Raw genomic sequence first — 23,470 nt, 5'->3', positions numbered from 1 at the left:
AAAGAGTGAAGGGAAGCAAATCAGTGGACACTGGCCGAACTCAGGCCCCTCACGGTGTCTGAGGCCCTGGGCAGGCGTCCGGCTCTAACGTGGCATTGGATCTTCATTCCTAAGTCCAAGGACTTGGAGAAAAACAAGTTCTGGGTCTTGCAGACAGAGCCTCTAGTCTGAGACGTCCTCTCTGAGTGGAGGTGGAGCTTAGAGCATTCTTTCCATACAGTGTTGAGAACTCGGGCAGCGCACAGGGCCCTCTCCCAGCGAGTAGGGGGAAGGGGAGCAGAGAAGAGCAATGGGGAAGGTGCTCACCCCAGACCAGCCCCCAGGAAGCCAGCGGACACACACCCTGAAGGAAGCAGGTGGGTGCCCCCGGCTTCCCAGTACTCTGCTCAGCAGCCCGGAGAGAAAGCTGCTGGCTGACCGGGTCCCCCTTAAGAAACGAACTCCAAACCTCACGCTGGGCTTAGGGTTTGAGGCGGTCTTGATCTGGGCTATGACTCTTACTTGTCACTTCTCCAACTAGTGGCCCCGGCTACTGTCCTTGATTAGGTATCAAGGGCCCAGGGATAAACCTTTCACTCTAAGTCCTTCCCTTTGGCCCACAAGAGTGCCCAGATCATTCATTTCAAAACATTTTAATGTATTAAATGCTGTATTTGTCAGGATCAGAACAGATACATTTTGAAGTTTTTTGAAGTTACTGTATTTAATTTTATGAAAGTTATATGTTAGAGATATACACCCCATATAAGAATGTTCTGACCTTTACAAAATGTCTCAAAAAAGTGCCGGAAAAACTATTCAATAGTTCTTTTTGTTTGTTTGTTTGTTTTTTAACAAAATAAAAGGACTTACCTGAAACCTCTGGCAAAGTTTTGCTGACTACATTAAAAAGAAAAATCAAAGTCCTTAATTTATAGATTGTCCCCAGGAATCACTACATTTTTCAAATCTGTTGTTAGATGGGCTTTTCTTTCTTTTAAATATTTTTTACATCTGGAGTTGAGACATTAACCTATTCCATATGTGCCACAGACCGCAAATAAAGACACTGTCTTGGAAAACATAATGCCAAGTGCTTCCTTTAAAGCTCAATGCAAATGATATCCTTCTCACCTTTCTACACATTCCTTGACAACAGCAAAATTTCCATCTCCTATTGTCCTTCCAACTTTATATCGTTCTGTTATTGTGGCTGGAATCTGGAAGCCTTCCTCCAGCGCTTCTGAAAGAATCATTAGTATGTTTTTACTGGTAGAAAAGGGAACACAGATGTTGCACAAAAGAGAGGTTTAGAAGTATCATCTAATAGACTGGAACTGACTCAGAGTCAATATGTCATTTTCTGTATAGGGAGGGCAGTCCCCGACTCCCACCTCCTTGCCGACATTGCATCATCAACCGTTATTACTAAGACGAATGATAAACTAAAAGGAAACGTAAAATGTATGGGGTCCACTGCCACCTAGGTAAGAGCAACTTATGCTTTCTGCTGCCGTGGGGATTCTGAGGAGGAAGTTTCACTTTTCATTTCATGCCAATTTGATCAATAGCGTTTACTGCATACCCATGGTGTCCAGAGAAATGACATTCTTAGGTAGGGAGGAAAATGCAGTTCGTAAGGGACTCTGGGCCGCTTGACATTGTACAAGCATGAAAAATGCCTGCTGTCTGGACACTCTGCTTTACTACATCCTGAAATAGAGATCTCCGTAAAATTCCTTATGAACTAAAGCACTGATTGCCACCCCTCCCCAGTATCAATGAGCAGATTTTAGACACATTTCTCACCAGCAACCTGAGCAGCAGATGTTGAGTTAAAACTGCAATATCTATTATGTCTGTGAACAGAACAGTTTTGTAGTTTCAATTATGTTAGTGCCACTAACACAACGCATTTTCCCCCTTAAAATGCATTTTGAAATATTTTACAAATGCCTAATAATGCTTTAAATATCTAAGGCCATAAAACTAAATAAGCCACACTTAGGTCACATAAATATAGTGGATAACCTTTAACATCTTAGGGGTATAAAAAGCCTTTTATAGCTGGGCTCTAAAATTTACATGCTTTAAAGTTATAAATCCTGGCTTTCCCTCAGGCAACCTGAATACAAAATGTGATGGAAGCCTAGTGTGCTTTCTAAATGTGCTCCTTTTCTGACCTTTAATCATAAACTGAGACTAAACATTTCTTCTCAAAATAAAATTAAAACCGTAGGTGGCAAATGGGCTTTCTTGGTGATTTCCGTGTTCTCATTGAGTTTAGTCTGCAGGGTTGGGGAACGGGAAATGGAAACTCACAATCAGCAGACATCTGCTTTAGGACCCTTACTTATTCTGGTTCTGTGATCATTTCCAATCTGCACCACTCTGGATTCTAGAGTGGAGGAAATTTCTGGAAAGCGTGTACAAATGTAGGACATTTGCTGCTGCTACTTTTGTCCTCGGCATTTGTGCAACCTCTTCACCTCTTTACAGGTGACGTTTTACGTTTAACCCACTAGAAGCGATCTCAGTGGTCTCCGGAATAAAGCGAGAGCTGAGGAGACTTACCTCCACTCCCCCCGACCCCCTCCATCTCACCCCAAAGAAGCCACAATTTTGCCTCCGTTTGAAGGATTCAGCCTGGGGATTTTTGTCTAGCCCATGGTTATTACAGAAAATGGTTGGAGAAGTTTCAAATCCACTGCAAAACACTCGAATTTACAAAATATCTCTCGGATGACGCGGTCTTAAGGCTCTTTACTACGCAGATAGTAAAAGTAACCATCCTTAGCTGTCAGAGGCAACCCTGGCTTCAGATGGGAAATGTAGGGAGGTACTTCCATCCTTCCTTCCACTGGGCACCCATCTGGAGCACATGGCTTGGGATTTTTTTCCTGACTATTGATAAAAATGTATCTTTTAGGCTTTTGGCTAAGAAGACTTAGCCAAAAAGGCTCCATCAAGGACCATTTCATTTCATTAAGTAAATAAAACACATTGGAACAAAAGAGCCTTCTGGATGGCTGAATTTCATACTTCTGGAAATACCAAAAAAGTCTGATATTGCATGGTAGTCAGGAAATAATCCTTGGGTAAGTCAGGTATCTCACATAACATAATAAAAGTGTTTCCCCCAAATGGTACTTTATTGGAAAATTAAATCATATTATTTAAAACAAATAAGGGGTGCTGATTCTGTAACAGTGGCTTGATCATATCAGTTTTATACTTTAGTTTCTACATAATTTCTCGTAATTGATTTGAGCCTGATAATAACCCCCAGGGAGGAAACAGGCATATATTACAATCTCCATTTCATAGAAGAAAAACTGAGATGTGGAGAGCAGAAGAGGCTTACCTAAAACAATCCAGGAGTTAGCAAAAAAGTCTATTCTGGAATCCACGTCATCTCACCACTTTCTAAAGTGAATTCACTTAAGGTCCAAAGGGTATTTTTGCAACTGCCATCAATTCATTCTTTTTGTAAAGCCAGATTTTCACATTTTGACTTCACTTAAGTTAGAGTACCTCTGCAGGGCTATCACCGTCAAGCAAAAGAGTAAAGATGTCTTTCTTGTTCCAAAAAGTGAACAGAATTTGGAACAACAAAGGCAACAATTACCCCCTTTTATTTGCAAAGTGGGCAATAGCTGGCCTTGTTAGGTTGCTTATACCTTCAGAGGATGGGAAACGTCTCCACATTAGGGTAACTCCCTCTTCCTGGCCCCCGAGAGTAGATACCATCCCTGGTGGGAGCCACGTTCAATCCTACCCCCTTGCTATGAGCCTCTGAAGCTGCTTCAGACTCATTCTGCTGGAGAAGTGACAGTCTCCCGGTGGGTGTAAATTTAGCCAGCCCATCCTCTGCCCAAGTACAAGCTGAGCCTTCTCCTCAGACACCAAGTCCAAAGCTCACCACCTTCTCCAGGTCCGTCGTTCTCGTCCATCGAGCTGCAGACTTTGGTGGACGCAAGTGAAGTGGAGGAACCTCCATGCTGAGAGCTCTGGGGGGAAACAGAAACAGAGAATAAAAGTCCTCGGTCCCACTACCCGAGTCTCCAGGTGCTGTGCCCAGCCCAGAATCTCGGGAGGTAACTGTACCCACCACCAGGGAGAAATTGGTCTTAATACTCGGGAAGGGAGGTTCTTAGACTATTCGGTTAGGACTACCTCTCCCCCCATCCGATTCCCCAGTAAGAGACGGCGCTAACTGAGTCAGTTTCATCATTGTCCCTCTGGATGTTCCATGACTTTTTATTTCTTTTTCTCAAAATTAGCATCCTTTTGCTCACTGCTTAGGTTTGGCAGATTTGAGGTACCTCACCTCACTCTTCCACACTCTTATCTGCAAACAGGCTTCAGATAAGGGGTCATTCTGATCTTTTTTTTTTTTTTTTTCTATTCTTACCATAGAAAAAAATTTTCTTCAGTTTGTTTTTTATGGAATATCCTTTAAAAATTATTCAGCTTTGCCACATCCTTGGAGAGACGTTAAAGAGTGGGTTTGTTAATTCCACTTTGAGGTAAAGGCATAAGCACCAAGCAAGTTATTGATACGTTAAATGTTACATAACAGGAAATATTTACTTATTATTACTTTTATTCCTGAGGCAAAGATAGAACTGAAAGCCTAAGTCTGTGATTCCTTTGTAAATTTTGGGTGTATCTGGACCCAAGACCCATGAGAGCAAACAGCGTAGCAACTATATTACAAAGCTCAGAGGATGAAACAATACCAAATATTTAATACTGTGATCAGCCAGGAGGCAGTACTTTAACAATGAATCTTTCCATTCCTCTGTCTATTCCTTGAGAAAACAATTTGCACATTTCAATGCTATTTCTAAACAGTGAACACAGCTTGTCCTAAAAGATCCTCCTTCTGTTTCCCTGGGTTTATCCACTTGGTTGGCCTGATGGGAGCCTGGAGGCGGTGAGGGGGCGGCATTGGCTCAGGGTGCCGGCTGTCTGTGGAGCAGAGAGAAGGGAGAGAGCATCTGTAGTTGAATTAATAATGAAGAGGTGGTGAGAAGCAAAGTTGACCTACTTCTGCTCTGCTTACCTGTCTCCCTTCAACCTCCTCCCCATTCCATCCAGCACAAAGTAAGTAGGAAGAGAAGTTTTACGTACTGTCATTATGCCCAACAACATCAGGAAATTCAAAGATTTTAGTTTTCACCCAAAGGATGAATATAATCAGGCAAATGCTACTTCAGTCACTGCAGCGCCATTTGAGTCAACTGCCATAGCACATTCTCCTGGGTGCGCTAAGATGACCACGTTCCATGGGACCAGTTCATCAAAACTGACAGGTGACACGATGGGAATAAAAGTTAAATGCATGGCATTGATGCATCTGCTTCCTCATAGGACTTTCTAGAAGTTTTGTGGTTACTCTAGTACGCCACATGCCTGAAGGTCACCTAGTCTGTGTGATGTGCCTTTTATTTTCCAGTATTGTAATAATCCCCCAATCCATCAGCCTGGTGACTTGAGCTGTTTCCATCCTCTCTCATTCAAACTCCCTTTGTGACCAGAAGCACGCCTTTGTCCTGTGGCAGGCCAGAAAGGACTCAGATTGCGACCCTGAAACAGAGTTTTTCTTGCTGGGACACTGTGTGGTCATAACCAACTCTGTCGAAGGCACTATAAATGCATGAGCCTCTAAGTGTGCTCTGCTGACTTTTACGGATGTTTGTTTGTGAAAACCTGGTATTTATAATATTGGAATACATGGCTGAGACAAGGCAGATTTACGATGTCGAGGTCTGGAGAAAAGAAACATTAACGCTACCGCATATGAGGGGAAGGTGTGTATTTTCCAGAACAGGGAGATCTTTTATCCCTTGTGTCATTGCTCGTGCTGTAGACAAACGGTGTTCCAAGCGGAAAAGCAGTAAGGAAATGTCTAAAATGTAGACTTTCTCTTCTGGGCCTTCCGGTCCTTGAATTTCTTCCAGCAGCATCACAAATGGTGTTTAATAATGCAGACACATTGTGGTTTGGGATGGCAGGTGCTGTCCTGTCATATGGCGTTTTAGATTTTAGAATACAAAGACACATTCTTTCAGAATCAAGCATTCAAATTAATAGACTAGTAGCGTGTTTCCTAGCAAGGATGTCCACAACTTATGGACTCAATTCCAAAATCTTGTTCTTTTAATAAGAACATCAGATACTCAATACAGAATTCTGACCCAAATAATACGAAAACATCTTTTAAACTGTAATGTTTAATAAACTTGCTGGATATTATTCACTAAACTGCCTTAGCAACTAATGAATTGCATTTTCAATAGTGCCACCAAATGTCTGATGCCCTGAAAGCTGGCCATAGTGCCAGCTGTGTTTTTCTCTGCCTTATGAACAAAAAACCCCTCAAGTTTTTTAGGCTCTGGTTAAAAAAAAAAAAAAAAAGTAGGGTTAACACAAATCTGCTTATGTTTAAAATTGCTTATTTTCAACTTTAGGTTTGAAAACGTACTCCAAGCCATTTCAAATTTCATACTGTCTGAAGGTAACAGACAATTGTAAGAGAAAAACATTTAATTACAAACACGGTACTCTGAAAATGGAAAGTTCTCATTTTATTTACTATGCTCAAATTACGTAAAATAAATATATTAAATTTCTAACGGAGTTACCTCTTCTTTTCCCCAAAGAAGTAAGATAGTTAACATTATACACTTTTCCAAGACAATGACCATTCATGGATTCAACGAATTTCAGAGACTGAAATGGACCTTAAATATTACCTGTTCTAACCTACTTCCACTGAGAGACCAAATGCCCACTACAAAAATCCCAGGCATGTGGTCAAATGGCCTCCGTCCAAACACCTCCAATACTGAACACATTACTTCCTAAGGCAGCCCCCTAATTGTTAATGAGGCAAAGAAAGTTCTTCCTTAAGTTATGTTCAAATGATGCCCCTCTACATTTCCTATTTGTTGTTCTTAGCTCTCACCTCTGGAGCCACCCAGAACAGTGCATTTCCCAAGAGGACAATGTTTCCAATATTTGGAAAGAGATACTTGGTCCCTTCTGTGTCTTCTCTTTTTCAATTTCAATCATTCCAGTTTTTTGGGTTGTCAGTCATCAGACAGGGCCCCATGACCCCTTGACCCTCCAGTTGTCGATTTCTCTGGTTAATGCTGGTGCCCAAAACAAATGCAATATTCTAGGTGTACCTTGACCAGCACAGAGAGAGAAGGGTAGAGCTTTCTTCCTTGTGAATAGAATATTAATGCACTTTAAGATCATATTGGCTTAACAGTAACAACATAACTTTTAAGCCTACACTGAGCTCACAGTATGTTAGATATCCTTATTCTGTATTTGAGAGGTTGGTGTTTTGGATCAAGTCTAAGACTTCTCATTTACTCATGTTAATGTCATATTTATTACATTCATATCCTTCCAGCCCGTTAATTTTGGATTCTGATTTTGTCACTTAACATTTCTGCTGTCTCTCCCAGTTGGAGTCATCAGTAATCACCACGGCCCTTTGAGTACCCTGGTATCTACTCCTAAATACACTACCTTGGGCGGTGTGGGAACGTTTTCATTGTTGCCCATAAGTCTGATTGAAGGATTCTGAAAATACTAAAGGGAAAATGTGTAGCTTCTTGTTGTTTAGAATTAACCCAATGAGATGAATCAGCCTTTATCTATGACCTACAGAAGCGAAAAGGCCCACTTATATTTTTGCATGCTTATAAATGAAATCAATTTACTTCTTCGGTTTTTCTGAGAAGATAAACCATTTTATAGGATACATGATGATAAGATCTTGTGTTTGCTTCAGTCAGTATGCGAATTCCAAGGCATATGGGTGTACAGTGCAAAACATACAGTTATTTTAGAATTTAATGCAATTAGCTGCTCTAAGAGATATTCTGACATTTGAAATGTCATCGCTTCCAGGCAGATTTAATGGGAACCAGGTGGGCAGGTTGCTGGCACCTGGATGCTTTTATGGCACACCTTCATAAAAGCACTGGCCTAAGTAAGAACACATCCTAAGTGTAGCTATTTAGCTCTGGATCATGTATCAGATGGAGAACATACCATACTTTTTTGAAGTAAGTGAGAAAGCTGACATAACAGTTCTAACCACATTTTACCAAGATGTATCTGATGACTATGTAGTAAAAAAAACAGTTCATTTCAAACATAAATGGTACGAGTTCCTCCTGCCATTTGTATTAATGGCACTCAGCTGGGGTCCACACCGAATAATGACTACAAAAATATCCGATTGATCCAACTGATGTAATCAAGGTAGAAAAATCTCACCAGATAACTTTAGCTTTGTCTGGATAATTACATTGTTTCCACTTCACATTCTGTCTTGGCATGCAGTTATTACTTGGTCAACATTTTTTTTGGAAAATGGCAGTAAAAGAATTTAGAAATCAACTGGATCAATTTTATAAAGGAAACACAACCAACAAATATTTAACAAACTCAAATAATTGTCTTGGTGATCCTGACTTGAGGCCTATAGAATGTCTAAAGATAATCTCATATAACAAAATTAAATCATAACCTTTGTGTAGAGAGCTTGAAACCCAAGGGACTCTGTGTATATAGAAAAAACATATACTCATTTACTTTCCAAGTGGGTAGAGAACAATAAGTTGACGCCATCAATCTACAATAACTAATAAGGCTCCATTACTTGAAACAAGGCACAAAAGTAACTCCTTTTTCCAAATTCCCTTGTCTGCATTCTCCATAGTATGCATAACCTAAAGTTTACGGCGTATCAAACACGTGCATAACTCAGAATGAATACTGAAACGCGTAAAAAGTTATAAACATTTGGTCAAAGTTTTAAAAGGACTGTAGAACTATCATTCATAAAATAGGTTTACTTAGAGGAAGAGAAAATGAAAATGGGAATACTGGCATTAAATCTACGTTAGTGAAAGCACGGAGCCAAGATATCAAAAATAAACACGTTTAGTTATGACTCTGCTGTATGGGGCAGTCTGCCTTGCTGCTACCGTCAAGTCACTATGCTCACTTAAAGCCAGGATCTGTACATTTAGAATCTCAACCATTTGTCTTGGTGGGCACCAGGTCTCCTCTTAGGAGTTCCTCGCTGTGAAATCATAGTTTGGAAGGGGAATCTCCTCTCAATAAAATAATTCCCTCCATGACTTACTCCTCAATTTGGATTCCCAGCACTACTCTTTCAGGCACCTGCTCCATTTCACTTTGAAGTCTATTATATTCAGAAAGTAGAAGCACAATTTGGAATTTTATAAATTTGTAAACATTCCTTCCAGTTGTGCCATTATTGTTTTGAGTACTGACTATATTTAGGTTATCATGGAAATAATAAAGAGAACCAATTAAAGCAAACTATAATTTTAAGGTTAAAATGAACCTAGCAAAAATGTTAGATTTAAAACCAGAATTTTAGACTTCTATAATAATTTTAATGTAAAAAATTTTTTTCTAACTAGGCCAGTAGAATTTTCTATTCTCCCTTATATACCATATTAAGAATGAAACAGATTATGGATTTTTGTTCTATATTCAGTTGGGTAATCAACTTTGTTATTATAGTTATTTTATGATATATTTATTTATTTAGCGTTTTTAAAATACCTTTCATACACACACATGCACCTATATACACATGCACATTTTTTTCCCCTGCAAATTAGATGACCTTGGGAAAAATGCCTTCATGCCCAGGAGGAAGTTGCTATGGTTAAAATTTCTTTTTTTCAACCAGTTGCCAATTTGTTTGACATATTCACCATTAATGCAACCCTGAGAGGAAAGTGTATTAATGATTTTAATATAACCAACTAAAACAGAATTCTTCATCAAATAGTCTTATTTCATTGTTATTGTCAGTATTTTATACTTTGGATGTCGTGCGATGTCGTTCTGCAGTATCTCAGGTATCATCTGCTGATGCTAATTACATCATAAAACACCATAAATATGATTATGAATGTAACCCTTACCCCACACAGTCATTTCAATTTCAATGTCTACTTATCAAGTTTTCTGAAAGAAACTCACTGAACAACATAGGTGGTTTTTCCTGTTTATTAGTTATTTTTAAGGTGGTAAGTGTCACAACATTAACTTTGAGAGGAATAACATGGTTCAGTGTGAAACACAATGTACAATATTTTACAGTGAAGCCACAGTACAAAGTGATGGAACTTTCAAAATTGGGTAGGTCAATGAAACATTTCACCATTTCGCTCTGTAAAACTCTGCTGATGGCCTCAACTGATGGGTTTTTAAAACATGTTGCTGTTTAAAACATTTTAACACCAAATGCTTTTTTTAAGAGAATACACATCCGAGCAACTCAAACTGTAAGCAGGAAATATGTCAACCTCTCTACAAAAATTTTATCCAAATTTACAACATTCATAGTATATTTCAAAGTAAAATGACCTTAGAACAAATAAACCTAATTCCTTGCTTGTTGATGAATATAAACTCAAAGAAACACATCACAAGAAAATTAACTTTCATAGTTCTTTGCCTATGACCTTTCAGATACCTACTACCCTGGCTTCAAAACCATTTTGTGGCCATATATAATACAAACACCCATGTATTACATGCAACATTTATACTATCTTGGAATTTATCCATCGTCTTTACTAAAATGAACCACATTTTAAAGACACTATATATCATGCACCCTGAAAAATTACAGCTAGGGCCTCAGATTTCCTATCTTTTCCACATGCATTACAGGCACAAAGTTACAAATATTTTTCAGCTGACAGTATAACAAACTGCATCAGGCAACTGGTATTTCGAATTCAATATATCTCTAATTTTCACACTATAATTCTGTGGGATATCATTGTCACTGACATGCACAATTAGAGATGCTAGCCAGGCTAATGCAAATATGCATAAGTAGGAAATGTATGTATATATAGCATTGGGTTGGCCAAAAAGTTCATTCCCAATATATTCATTCAATTAACATTTTCAGGAGTGTGTATATTTGTTATACACACATACAGTAAGTATAGTAGGGTTACTACTGAAAATACATCAGTAGTTTAGAATCGTGTTTTGAAAGAACATACAAAACTGCCTTACAGGTTATCTGGCTTTGCAATTCAACTTACTTCAAATCAAACACAGTTTGGATTCTCTTCGATTTATGTTTCAATATAATTACTCACCTACTCACAACCCTATAAATCAATACTTCCTTTTTTTAGTGAACACTGACTGACAATCACCACATGTCATACACATTAGAGAAACATCAGTGATAGTATATAATCATTTTAATAATAGAATATCAGGACATAACAATATAAGCATTAATGTACGCTTATATTTAAGAGTTAACACAATATTGATTTATCTGAATTTGAGATTTTTGTTTAACTGGATTCCAAATTGTTTAAAATAAATCAGTACATCTGCCTATTATTTGGAACCATTTTGCCATACTAGTTTAGCAAACTACTTTTGAAGTTAAATATGCCTCAATTAATATGTCACGGGTACTGATTTACGACATGAAAGGTTTTACATACAATTCCACAAGAGCCAGTAACTTATAAGGCTGTGTCACAAATACCATACTCTACTATTTATGGTCTATAAACATACACAAATACTTACATAAGCACACCCATATACACACTGAGCCCTGCAAATTTACATAAACACCTACACACCTGGGTAGATATATGGCCACATATGAAAAATTTAGTAGTCCAATAGCTAAATTATATGGAATTATTTTTTTAAGGATATTATTCTGTATATTCATTCATTTGTATTAAGAAATGTGGCTTTTAGATTTCATTATTTTTAAATGAAAAAAAAAAAATCATGTACAGATCTGCAGTGGATGCAACCAAAATACCCCTGCTGGTTAACATAGGGAACACGTGGCACATGAATTCTGGTTCAAAATGTTTTTAGAAGATAGTATTTGATTTTTCTAATATTTAGATGAGCCAATATAAGAACACAGGGATGTGTATAGATGGGTGTGGACCTGACACGTCTCAAAAGTCTATGACAGTATGAAAACATTGGGAACTCCTGCCCCACCCCACGTAATTAAGCAAGACAAAGAAGAAACAAACCACGTAGCTTTCAGAACCAGTCTTTGAGTTCACACTGAAGTTTATACTTGATATATAATTAGGTTTTGCATTTCTAAAATGCTGAAAGCAGGGATATGTTTATGGTATCGTTCTCTATGATGTCTAAAGGCGAAAATGTAAGTGCCAATGATCAAATTTTTCCTAGAGTGCAATGTCTTCACAGAACATTTAAGGTCTACCGTAAGGACAAAAATGCATTGCTTTTGCTGGAGGTCTCTTCTGCCCAGTAGAACAATTTAAAAGTTCAGTGTCTAATTTTTTTTTTTTTAAAGAATTCTATAAGTAAGTAAATCTTAAGTGCCTATAAATCATCATTTCGGGTCCACCAATAAACTGAAAACTTCTGGTTTGTTGCTAAGGATTTTTTTTTTTAATCTCTGCTTTAGTATAATGGAATTATGCTCTGCACAGGAAGAGATCTCAAAGTCTATAAATGGTGTGCTGTTTCAATCTCTGAGGAATTTTAGTTTCAAAAGTAAATGATATATATTGCCCCTGAACAGTCGTTTAATAAAAGTCATATGTTCAAAAGATTAAATGCTGTGGAATAGCATTTCCCTCGGAACTGCTTGAATGGAAAGTTGGCCATGATATCTATCGGCAATTAGTACAAGTCCAGTTTCTTTTTGCCATGTCTAAACAAAGCCCTGGGCTTCATATCAATTGGCAATATCTGCCACTTATCCAGAACAAATAGCGTTTATTGGACCTTTCTAAGCAGTAGTTGTCCATAAGATTGACAGTTCAGGGAAGTTAAAATTATTGGAATTTATTTTTTGTTCTGGACCATCTGACCCCACCAGATTTAGGTTAACTGTTCCACTGCTTTCTTTGCATTTTTGACAGTTCAGTCAAATACATACTAATCTTTTATGGACTCAACTGTATTAAGTAATGCATTTTACAAAGACATAACTAGAACAGACACCAGCATAGGCAACCTCACAGATGTTTACTGTTTCAGCTAAAACAAAGCAGCCTTTTGATCTCAGCAGGAGTCTCTGTTCATTTCTATTGGAAACAGTTTTAAAATCTGAAGTCTGGAACAGGTATTATGAACTGTTCTTTCAAGATGGAATGGTTCAGTTTGCGGTTCTCAAATAACCTGCCAGAGAAGTGTCTTTCTCTGCAACAGACAGGATAATGAGGCACTAATTTTTATAAGGCTAAGTTTTCAAACGCTGTTAGGTTGCCTGTACTGTTTTTTTTTCTTCTTCTCCTTCTTATGGTTGGAATATTTTATTCACTTGGAAAGTGAGATAGTAACATATGTAACTATAAACCAGATGGTAAAATTTGATAGTTGAGCAATTTATCAAGGAGATAAATGGATAACATTTAAAACAGTATATGACAACTGAAATTCTCTCCATTTTGAATCAAACATTTTGTTTTTAAATTCAATTTTCAAGTAAAATTTGAAAAAAAAAAACCCCAAGTAAAAGCCTCCAAGTGGCATCATATGTCTTAAATTTATCACCTTCTGAGATATGTCAAGCCTGTAAAATATCAAAACCATGCTACACAAGTCTTAAATTGTTAGTGTTTTAACTAGTAAAACTAAATGATCACTAGGGTATGGCTTAAATATGATAGACCATACACATTAAATTAGTTCTTAACATTCAGATTAAAAATAATTGTTTTATGTTTAAGCAAAGCTGACTATAATTTTTAAACAGAGGACTAGGAAAGCAGAATTAGTAGGTTAATGTTTAACAATAGGTTATAATCATAGACTTACTTAGTTTAACACAAAGGAGTTTTGCATATGAAAATTTCCAAAACACCAGTAAGATCCAGGATTTATCAGAGCAGAGATTTGGATATTTGGGGCCTGATTTATGTAGCACCATTTAAAAGAATTTTGCTTTTCAAATTGGTTTTTTGGAATAAGTCCAGACACAATTTTTTAGGTCTGTATGTTTAATAAAAAAAGCTTCCTAGCTTCAGCATTTACATATTTGAAAAATTATATATATGGTTGTAGGGAGGAATTATATAATTTATAGCAATGCCATTGAACAAATTCTTCATGTTTAAGCTATACTTATGCTGTTTTCAATGAAAGGTAAGTTTAAAGAGTAAAATTTACTTTTTACAACAAAAATAAGGAAAGTTCCTATGCTTAACAAGAAAGTCTTCATGAGATATGTCTTTGACACGGGTGTTTTTCCTCACCTGTACTAACCCACAAAATAACAAGTAGCTCTGAATACTGTCTAGGAAGAAGAAGAACCCTACTTGAATATTTTGATTATTTTGCAATAAAAGTCCTTTAAAATCAGCAGTGTAAAGTTTAAGAAGAATATAACTTTAAGAAAAAATGTCTGCTAGTGGCATTTTAATCTGCTTAGCCAGAAAATCTGTACAGAATTGTACAGAAAATTTGTATCTACATGTTTACTTATGATGAAAATGAAAACCCCATCTACAGAAATTATGACTGTCTTGCTACACCATTAGCATGTTCTGAAACTAAGATCGGGCCCATAAATGAAATTCATGTAGAGCCAGGCCTGGCATAAAAACCTCACCCACTGAGCCAGTCTGTGTTCAAGCTCCCTCAGTCAAATCAACGTAGGAGATATAAAAAAATATCTCTTTCAAGGATTAATACAAAATGCCTGGAGATTTCCTTTTATATGATTTAGGCTTCATAATTGCAAGGTATGCAAAACTCTTTTGTGTATTTTGCTGTTAGACTTTTGCTTAGGAAACGTGAAACCTTCACCCAACCACAAACCATATACACTGCTCCATTGTCTCTTTTACACTGAGTCTCCTACTGAATCCAAATCATCCGAAGAGAGGGGGCGATACAGGTCCTGTAAGATGAAGGGCAGTATAGATTTGTTTACTTGGCTTTCTTAGGTGCCCTGTGGCTCTCTTAGGAGTGGAACAACACTGAATGGGCATCCTTGGTTTCTGATGTCATTGAACCCTTTAGAGTCGTCAAATTTGGATAAGAGAAAAGATCATGAAACCATCTAAACAGATGAAAAGGGTGCTTATTCTGCCCTATTGGCTTGATCTGCTCATGAGCTTTTGCCTTCCTTTGTGTCAAGTTCTATAGCCCCTGAGATCTGTCAACACCAACTCTGCTACTATGTATCTAGGCAATTCTTCCTCCAACGGTTCCTTCCCATTCTGGGTAGAAGAGGAACCTGCTTACCTCAGGCAATTATTTATTAGGAGCCCCAGCTGGCATTCAGCAAATTCTGGTCCCAGAGTAGCAACTCAAGGGTTGCATTTGCACCGCGCATACACCCAATAAACATTGCCTTTTCAAAATGGTATGTTTGGAAGACAGAAAGAATGCGAACTTGACCTCCCTGCTCCCTTCCCAATGTTATTCCTGGTTCCCCAACCGCTCACCCATCACCTTCCCTCTTCTTCCCTCTGCCCTTTTCTGCTATGAGATCCCTCTGTTGGTCACCAGGCAACCAGCTCAGATCTGCAGAGAGTGTCTAGAATCCTGGCTTCTTTTCTATTTTGAACCACCCACTCTTCACATCATCTGACTGATCAGATAATCTACAAAAGTCAGCCATGTGGGAGTATCATGGGGAGCTTCATTCCACCTACACAATACAACACTTTTCTTCCTGATGTATTAAGAAATGGGACCCCAGAATGGGGGTTCATGGATGGAAAAGATCCTCCCGGATCTGCATCTGTGACCAAACGCGTCTAGACAGCAATTTAAATAACAGTGTTTTGGGAAAATAGGACAGTTGCTTGGTACACTTGCCATCAGCGCTTTCAAGAAGAAAAATATCTGGCATGCAGACTCCTATTGTATAGGACTATTCTAAAATACCAAAAGAGGTAACAAAAATATAATATTAAGGGAAGGAAAAAAACTGATTAAACCATCATAACTAACATAAATAAAAATATAGACTTTCTTGTTTGTGAAGAAGCGGTCAAATGTCTCAATATTCCTTAAAAAAAAAAAAAAAAAAAAAAAAGCAGCTTATATTCCTGTGTTTCAAAATGAGGTAGGAAGTGTGAGTGTGTGTTGCAGAGAGAGACAGCCCACTCGTTTTCCTGGCCATGTTGCTAGGCAACACAGAAAGAAAAAGAGAAGTAGCTACTGTTTTCCAATTTGCAATAATAAGAGTTAATTTATTCTCTGAAGTGTCTTCTTTTAGCACTTGCCATCTTTCACTTATTTCAGTATTTCCTGCATAGGAGTATAGCCATTTGAGAAGAATATTAACCAAATTTGAAACAGGATCAGTTTTTAGGGATATTCTAGGCTCATTTTAACTGGGAGGGATTATTTGATGCAGTTGCCTCCACACCAAGATGAAAGCTCCTCTCACTAAAGCAGCTGGGAATGTTTCTACTCATTGACGTGGTACATGGACGGAAGGATGTTCATTTACGGCCTCAATTCAAAAGCCTGGAAACTGAACCATCTCTAAACTATCTGGTGCTCTGCTCACAACATGTGCTTAAGAAATGTTTTCAGATGATGATAAACCTTTTGTCTCCTTAAAACAAACGAGATTGTTTTTCCCTGTCAAGTACGGAGCTTGCACTGGTAGTTTAAATGACAAAATGAAGAATCTACAAGAGAACCATCCCTTATAATCATTTCCCAAGCGCTGGCAGTGTTAATTACATAAGCCACTGGCCACACAGCTGCTAGGAGCTGGATGGAAATTTTCTGCCTCAGTTGGACAAAGTCATAGTGAAGTAGGGAATACAGAGGGCAGAAGAAGCAAATTCTAGCCTCATTCTGCCAACAAAGGGACAGTTGAGCCAAGAGCTTTACATCCCCCCAAGATGGAAGTCTCCACCATAAGCCAGCAGGAGGGAAGCTCAGATCTGCAGCAGGGAGTCTCACTCATTCTAATCTAATCTCAACAAGGAAGCATGAGCTAAATCCTGAATCTAATTTAATGGATGGATGAAAAGGGATTTCTATGCCAGGTGTAGTCTCCAAAGTATACACCTCAAAAGAGAGACTATTCTATGCAAGAGGGCCCTATCTGTCCTATTTCTTTTTCTTTTTCTTTTTTTTTTAAAGTCTTTATTGAATTTGTTACAATATTGCCTCTTTTATGTTTTGGTTTTTTGGCCACACAGCATGTGGGACCTTAATTCCCCAACCAGGGATCTCGAACCCGTACCCCCTGCATAGGAAAGCAAAGTCTTAACCACTGGACCACCAGGGAAGTCCCCAGTCTGTCCTGTTTCTAATGGCCTGCCTCTACAGGTGGGGGCCTCACTGGGCAACATTGATGAGAAAAGCATCGCTCACTCCCCTAGCCCTTCCTCCACTCGACCACAGACACTGAGGAGATTAAATGAACTTGGCCCATTCTTCTGGTAGCTCACTAATGATTCCTGTGCTTTAAAATGCCAGATTAGACTGTGGCCACGAAGAAGCCATAGTGAAAACACTCAGCTGGAACTGGAGTCGCATTATGGGGTTTTCTATCTGGAAAGAGCCTTTTATTTTGTTGTGTTTTGACTGAAGCCGGGAGAGGATAACAGACTTATCTAAGATAACACAGCCCTTTAGTGGAGGAGCCGGTGCCCAGCTCCAGGCCTCATCCAATAATCAAAACCAGCTGGACCTGATGCCAGGAGGTTCAGTGGAGCAGGGCAGTGCGACCTGCTACGTGGCGGGCCAGCCTCCAAAGGGGACTGGGGGCTGACTCATTCACCTCCCCCCCCCTTAGAGGGTGTGTGGACACAACCTCGGCAGGAGGCTTGCAAAGAGGAGCTTCCCTCTTGGAGGCGGTTTAAATGTATGGAACATAAAAGTCTCATTTTAAAGCACATAGTACAAGAAACGAAATTCATGAATCCAATCTTTGAGTTCAAAAGCTGCCAAAGAGCCCTAGCTTCTTAGAATGTTCAGCGAGCAGCATCCTGAAACCTCCTAGAGCGCCCCTCCCTCCGCACCTGGCCTGTGAAATCAGGACAATGAAAGGCCTCCTGTTGCCTCCACTGTACCATGCCCCTCCTCCCCGTCCCACTCCTTTGATTCCTGCCTTGGTCTTACTGGAAAAGACAAACCGCAGAGGTTGTGAGGGGTTCCGAACAGTAGTCCTTCCATCCTGAAAGAAAAGCTAATGCCACCCTCTTCCTCAGCATAGAGAAACGAACACTGTTTCCGGTAACTTTTTTGACTTTGGTCTCCAAGCTCAATCAACTTCTCCATTATTACACAGGAAGCTCAAAGATAAATGCAGGTCATGATGAAAGAGAAGGTGCTCCGTGTGGGTTTCATTCACAAAAAACACAGGTCACATGTAACCATCTCTGCAGCACAAACCCTCAGGGGCTCTGGACCACCATCCTTTGCCCTAAAGCAACTCCCACCAGGGCCCGCCCACCTCCAATCCAGGCACTTTTCCTTTTCCTTCTTAAGGAAGGCTGGTGACCAGTGATGATGTCTCTAATGAAACTCATTTCAGCTAAGGAAGCTTACAATCCAGTGCCATTAACGTCTTTGTGCGCTCGAGACAAAAAGAGTGAGGTATTTCAAAGTGAAGCAGCAACTGTCTATTCTTCTTGGAATTAAGATCAGGACAAGTTTACAGGGAAATTTAAAGCCCCGAGTCCTAGCTAAGAGAAACCACAGCCATAATAAGTGACGCAAGGTCGGTCACCTCCTGCCCTCACCTGGTTCTTCCTTAGAGACAAGCAGCGCTATCATGAGAGGGCTATTTGCTGGCACCTGTGCCATCTGCACCGAGACATGGACAGGTCTTAAACAAGGAGCTTGCTCATTTCCTTACCCTCTGCTTCCGCAGGCTTCCAGGGCTGGTGGGTGATGGGCTTGGAGACTTGCCCGAGCGTGGAGTAGAGAGCTGACTACCAGGGGTTCCATTAACTAGAAGCACAGAGAATCACAGAGAGAAAAAGCGGCTTATTAAAAGCATTCTCACGACAAATCATCTTCTCAGAACAACAAACAATTAAAGAGGGACATTTGCTAAAATTCCAGATACCTTTTTATCTATAGTCCTGAAAAATAGCTTCTGGGAGAAACCTTCTTCAGAAATTCACTGCTTTTGTTAAGCCGGTGTTGAATATAGCAGCAGGTTACATTAAAAAGAATAATAATGTACTTTGCACAACTTTCCTGATGAATTTATGAATGATGCTCTTAACCGTGCCCACGGAGATTTTAGGCGTGCGGTTCTGAGACATTTTCAATGGGCTGCATGCTTCCTTCTTTAGTTTAGCTTCCCAGTACAACCCAGTGAGAGTACATATTAGCACAGCTCACAAGTGATAGTCCCAGTGACTCGTGAAAACAGATCACTGTCTTTTTAGAGTTAAGAACTCACTTCTAGAAGTTCCCACATCCACTTGCGCCCTGTACATCCCCCAGCCTAACTCAGAAGGACCTGCCTCCAGCAAGACAAAGTAACTGGCACAGACACTCAGGAACTCCTCACAGTTAGTCTGTACTGCTGTCGAAAATAAAAGCTGCTTTTTAATAGGTTTACATCACGAGAATCAACCTGACTCTCAAGACTTTTAAACATTATCCCTAAAAGGAATCAAAGCCACAGAACTCAGGCAAGCCATTCTTTTCTCTGAGTAACAGCACCTCTAAGAACTGATAAAACACTTAAAGACATGACTCTGTAAAGAGGTATCAGATCGCCACTATTTTGCCTGTAAAAATGTCAACATTTTTACATGTTTTACATTCACAGCCAACGAAGTAGGATTAGCAATGAGACACAAATGTCCTCCAGGGCGCAAAATAAACATCTTGCCATGAGGGAGAGGGATCATGCGTTTAACTTACCTTCTATGAGTTCTAACATGGACACAGTCTCAGTGCCTAACCTGACAAGAGCAAGAGGCGAAATCCCTTCTTAGCACTAAGCCCAGCACCGCAGAGGAGGAGGGAAGCGGTTGGATTAGTTAACGACGGCTAAGGCTGCTCCCAGAGCAGGCTGAATGAGATGCAGGATTCCTCAGCAGATGCCTTTTCTGCGTAAGGCTGACGTCTTCCGAGAAGCAGTGGGAGGTGCGGGTTCTGTCTTAGGCTACATCAAAGGTGTCAATTCAGCCTCATGCCAACGCGGAACCACTGCAGCCCCCATCCTACCCCTAACTCCCGGAAGCCGAGTCCTTTCAGGGCTTCACACTGAATCATAATGAAGTGCCTCTGGGGGCAACAAACCCAGTGACTCATCTAAAAAATCAAAATGACGAGAACTCTTCTAAAGCCTGGAGACTACCAGGTAACAGGGGTAGTAAGTCGACCCTCACAAAATTCAGTGGTGAGGTACATGTTTGGTGATTTTTCACACACAGTGTTTGCACCAAACCTTAGGGGCCATGGAACTGGGAAGCTCCTTGTTTTCTCATCTTCTCCAAAGACCCTTACCAACTGTCACAGAACTCATGCTGCACTAATTTGTGTGTTGCCTTTGAAATGTATTTGGTGACTCCATCTAAAACACACACACCCCTGTTTTTTTGGGGGTGGGGGGCACATTGAAGTAGGAAGCACTGAGAATGCTTTAATTTGCTTGCATTCTGTGGTCCTGTCTTTGTTGAATGAGCCTGATGCCTGGGCCTCCTGGCACTGCACTGCCCCGCCAGTGCCTCTAATAGGAGGGCTCTGAAACAGGCAAGGACTAAAGAACTGCGGGCAGAGGCAGAATCCACAGCTAATAAGGCATGGGATCCCCTAGGAGTTGACTGGAAAACAGGCTTTGTGAACATGATATTTTCTTTGCCCACTTTCTACATCACTTTACGTCTTCACATCACTCCTACAGGCTACGCAGACTGGGAAAAAATGAGCAAATGGGAAAGCAAACACAGTACTCACAGTTTTACTTTTGGGACTCTAATCTTACCAAGCCAATGGAACATAAAGAAAAAGAGAAAGTGCACTCCCAGGAAAACAGCCGTAGCAATACTCAGCTTAAAAAAACCAAAACAAAGCAACAACAAAAAGCTTGCATTTACTAAGTATTCATTACGCATGCATCTCAGTTTACTGAAGACTTATTTTCTATGGACTAGTTAACGCACTTAAACCTTTTATATGGACATAATGGGTTGGCCAAAAAGTTCGTTCGAGTTTTCCGTAACATCTTACAGGAAAACCCGAATGAACTTTTTGGCCAAACCAATATATACACATATATGCATATATACACACACATATTATCTCATTTAACTCTCAGGATAACTCTGTGAGGCAAGCAGCATTATTTTATAGATGAGGAGGCATAAAGATGATAAGCAACTTGACCAGTGAATACAGGGCGGAGGCCAAAATCTCTGCACTCTTCACCACCACTTTCCCTACTGCACCGGCCTTCTAACCTGCAGGGAAATCACACAACTCAACTAGTAATCACAACAGAGTATTCTGAGAGGGGAAGTGCTCCATGTTGCTGTTGGAATCCTAACAACCTATGGGGTTAAGACTGGCCTACACCCTACAGAGAGGGTAAGAGGTAGTGAAGCCAGATCCTAAGGATTAGGAGGAGTTTGCCAGGGGAAGGAGGGTAGGGCACAGTGAGGGAAAGTGTTCCAAGGCAAGAGGACCACCTGTTTCATGGCTGGGCACGGAGGAGGGAGCGAGTATGGTGCTCTGAAGGGACCTAAACAAGTTAGCATAGCAGCCAAGTGGAGTTGGAGGGAAGGACCTTATGAATGAGGATGGAGGAGGTGGCAGGGGTCACGTAACGCAGGGTTTTGAAATTCAAGTTCAGGAGTTTGGGTTTTATCCAAAGCGCAATGAGAAGCCATTGGATGATTTTAAGCTGGAACCCAGGGGATCAGATCTGCATTTTAAAAAGCTCTGAAGAGCTCTTACCCTGTCAAGAATGGTTGAGAGGGGAACAATAATGGCAGCAGGGACACCCCTTAGCCGAATGTCCAGGTAGGAGAGACAGGGGCACATTTAAAAGGTCCTGTCGGGGACTTCCCTGGTGGAGCAGTGGTTAAGAATCCGCCTGCCAATGCAGGGGACACGGGTTCGATCCCTGGCCTGGGAAGAACCCACATGCCGCAGAGCAACTAAGCCCGGGTGCCACATTTACTGAGCCTGTGCTCTAGAACCCACGAGCCACAACTACTAAAGCCTGCACGCCACAACTACTGAAGCCCGCGCACCTAGAGCCCGTGCTCCGCAACAAGAGAAGCCACCTCAGTGAGAAGCCCGCTCACCGCATCGAAGAGTAGCCCCTGCTCGCTGCAACTAGAGAAAGCCTGCACGCAACAATGAAGACCCAATGCAGCCCAAAATAAATAAATAAACAATAAATTAATTTTTAAAAATAAATAAATAAATAAAAGGTCCTGAAGTCAGAGAGATGGTGTGGCTCCACCTAGGGTAGTGCAGTGGAGGTGGAGGGAAATGGAAACATTCCAGAGAGATTAAAGAGGTAAAAACTATCAGATGTGGTTAATTGATTGATTGAAGAGGATTAAGGCTAGAGGTGCATTGTATGTACCTTAAGAAAGAAAGAAAGAAAGAGAGAGACAGAAAGAAAGAGAGAAAGAGAGAAAGAGAGAGAGAGAGAGAGGGAGAGAGGGAGGGAGGGAGGGAGAAAACTTGCGTTGTAGGTTGGTGTAATTTTTCCTGTTGGAGATGAGGAAACAGGTTCAGAGAGGTAACTTGCCCAAAGACGAACAGCTCAAAGGCAGCAGAGCTAGAACTGAGTCTCATTCGCATCTTACTCAAAGAACTGCACACTTTTCCTATGAGTGGCCTGTCCTGGCACCTCAGGAAATGTCAAGGACTCTTGCCCCTGTCTGGAGAGCTGAGGATGTGTAGGTTTCTCTCTCACTGGGGCACTCGAACCCACCTCCTTTATTGACAGCCACTAGGCTCACAGCTTCTACTTGTGTTGCCACCTCTCTGGAGAAATGAAGTTCGAGTTCCAAAAAGTCATCTACGATCAAACATTTTTCGAACACGATCCGCTTTTAAGTTGGGAACGACTGCACTCTTAAGGTCAGAGTTCTGTTCAGACTCTTCCTCTTGACCACCTAAAAAGCATCCTCTTGGCAACTTCTTAAAATGGTTCTTGACCTCCAGAAAACATCACACACCTTATGGTTGGATCACTGCTGGAATAATTAATTTCATTTCATAAGTAAGTTTGACACACGTACTGAGTTCAGTTGTGTTTTAATCCTGTAATACCAGAAGTCCCTGAGTGCCAGTAAAAAAGGGCTTTGTCACTTATTTAATAGAACTCATTAAAATTCAACAAACGGTGTTATTTTACAGAGGCCTGTATTAACTAATTCTTTATTTTGAATGGGAAAAATTCAACTTCATATGGTTGTTTTTAAATGGCCAAGCAGGTCTAACAATTAGTTATCTCAATCGAAGT

The 23,470-nt window shown here is 40.1% G+C and overlaps 1 protein-coding gene across 9 annotated transcripts in view; it reads right to left on the bottom strand.

Annotated features, from left to right (window-relative positions):
- DCLK1 (doublecortin like kinase 1) overlaps positions 1-23,470 on the bottom strand; it is a 327,878-nt gene that overhangs the window by 58,411 nt on the left and 245,997 nt on the right. For 2 of the 9 annotated variants that reach the window (XM_082435609.1, XM_082435607.1), the window contains exons 6-8: positions 18,881-18,975; positions 3,902-3,989; positions 1,114-1,222 (exon numbers count right to left, since the gene is read on the bottom strand). In XM_082435609.1, coding sequence (XP_082291735.1) covers positions 1,114-1,222; positions 3,902-3,989; positions 18,881-18,975 — 292 coding nt within the window. Of the gene's footprint in view, positions 1-1,113; positions 1,223-3,901; positions 3,990-10,045; positions 14,945-18,880; positions 18,976-19,905; positions 21,870-23,470 lie in introns of those variants that run through there. The other 7 variants (XM_082435610.1, XM_082435608.1, XM_082435613.1 and 4 more) reach the window with 6 other exon arrangements.

The sequence above is a fragment of the Balaenoptera physalus genome, assembly GCF_965194825.1.
Source record: "Balaenoptera physalus genome assembly, chromosome: 18".
NCBI classification, from domain to species: Eukaryota; Metazoa; Chordata; class Mammalia; order Artiodactyla; family Balaenopteridae; genus Balaenoptera; species Balaenoptera physalus.
Note: the sequence above shows the minus strand (reverse complement) of the source record. Positions and strands in the feature narration are given on the sequence as shown.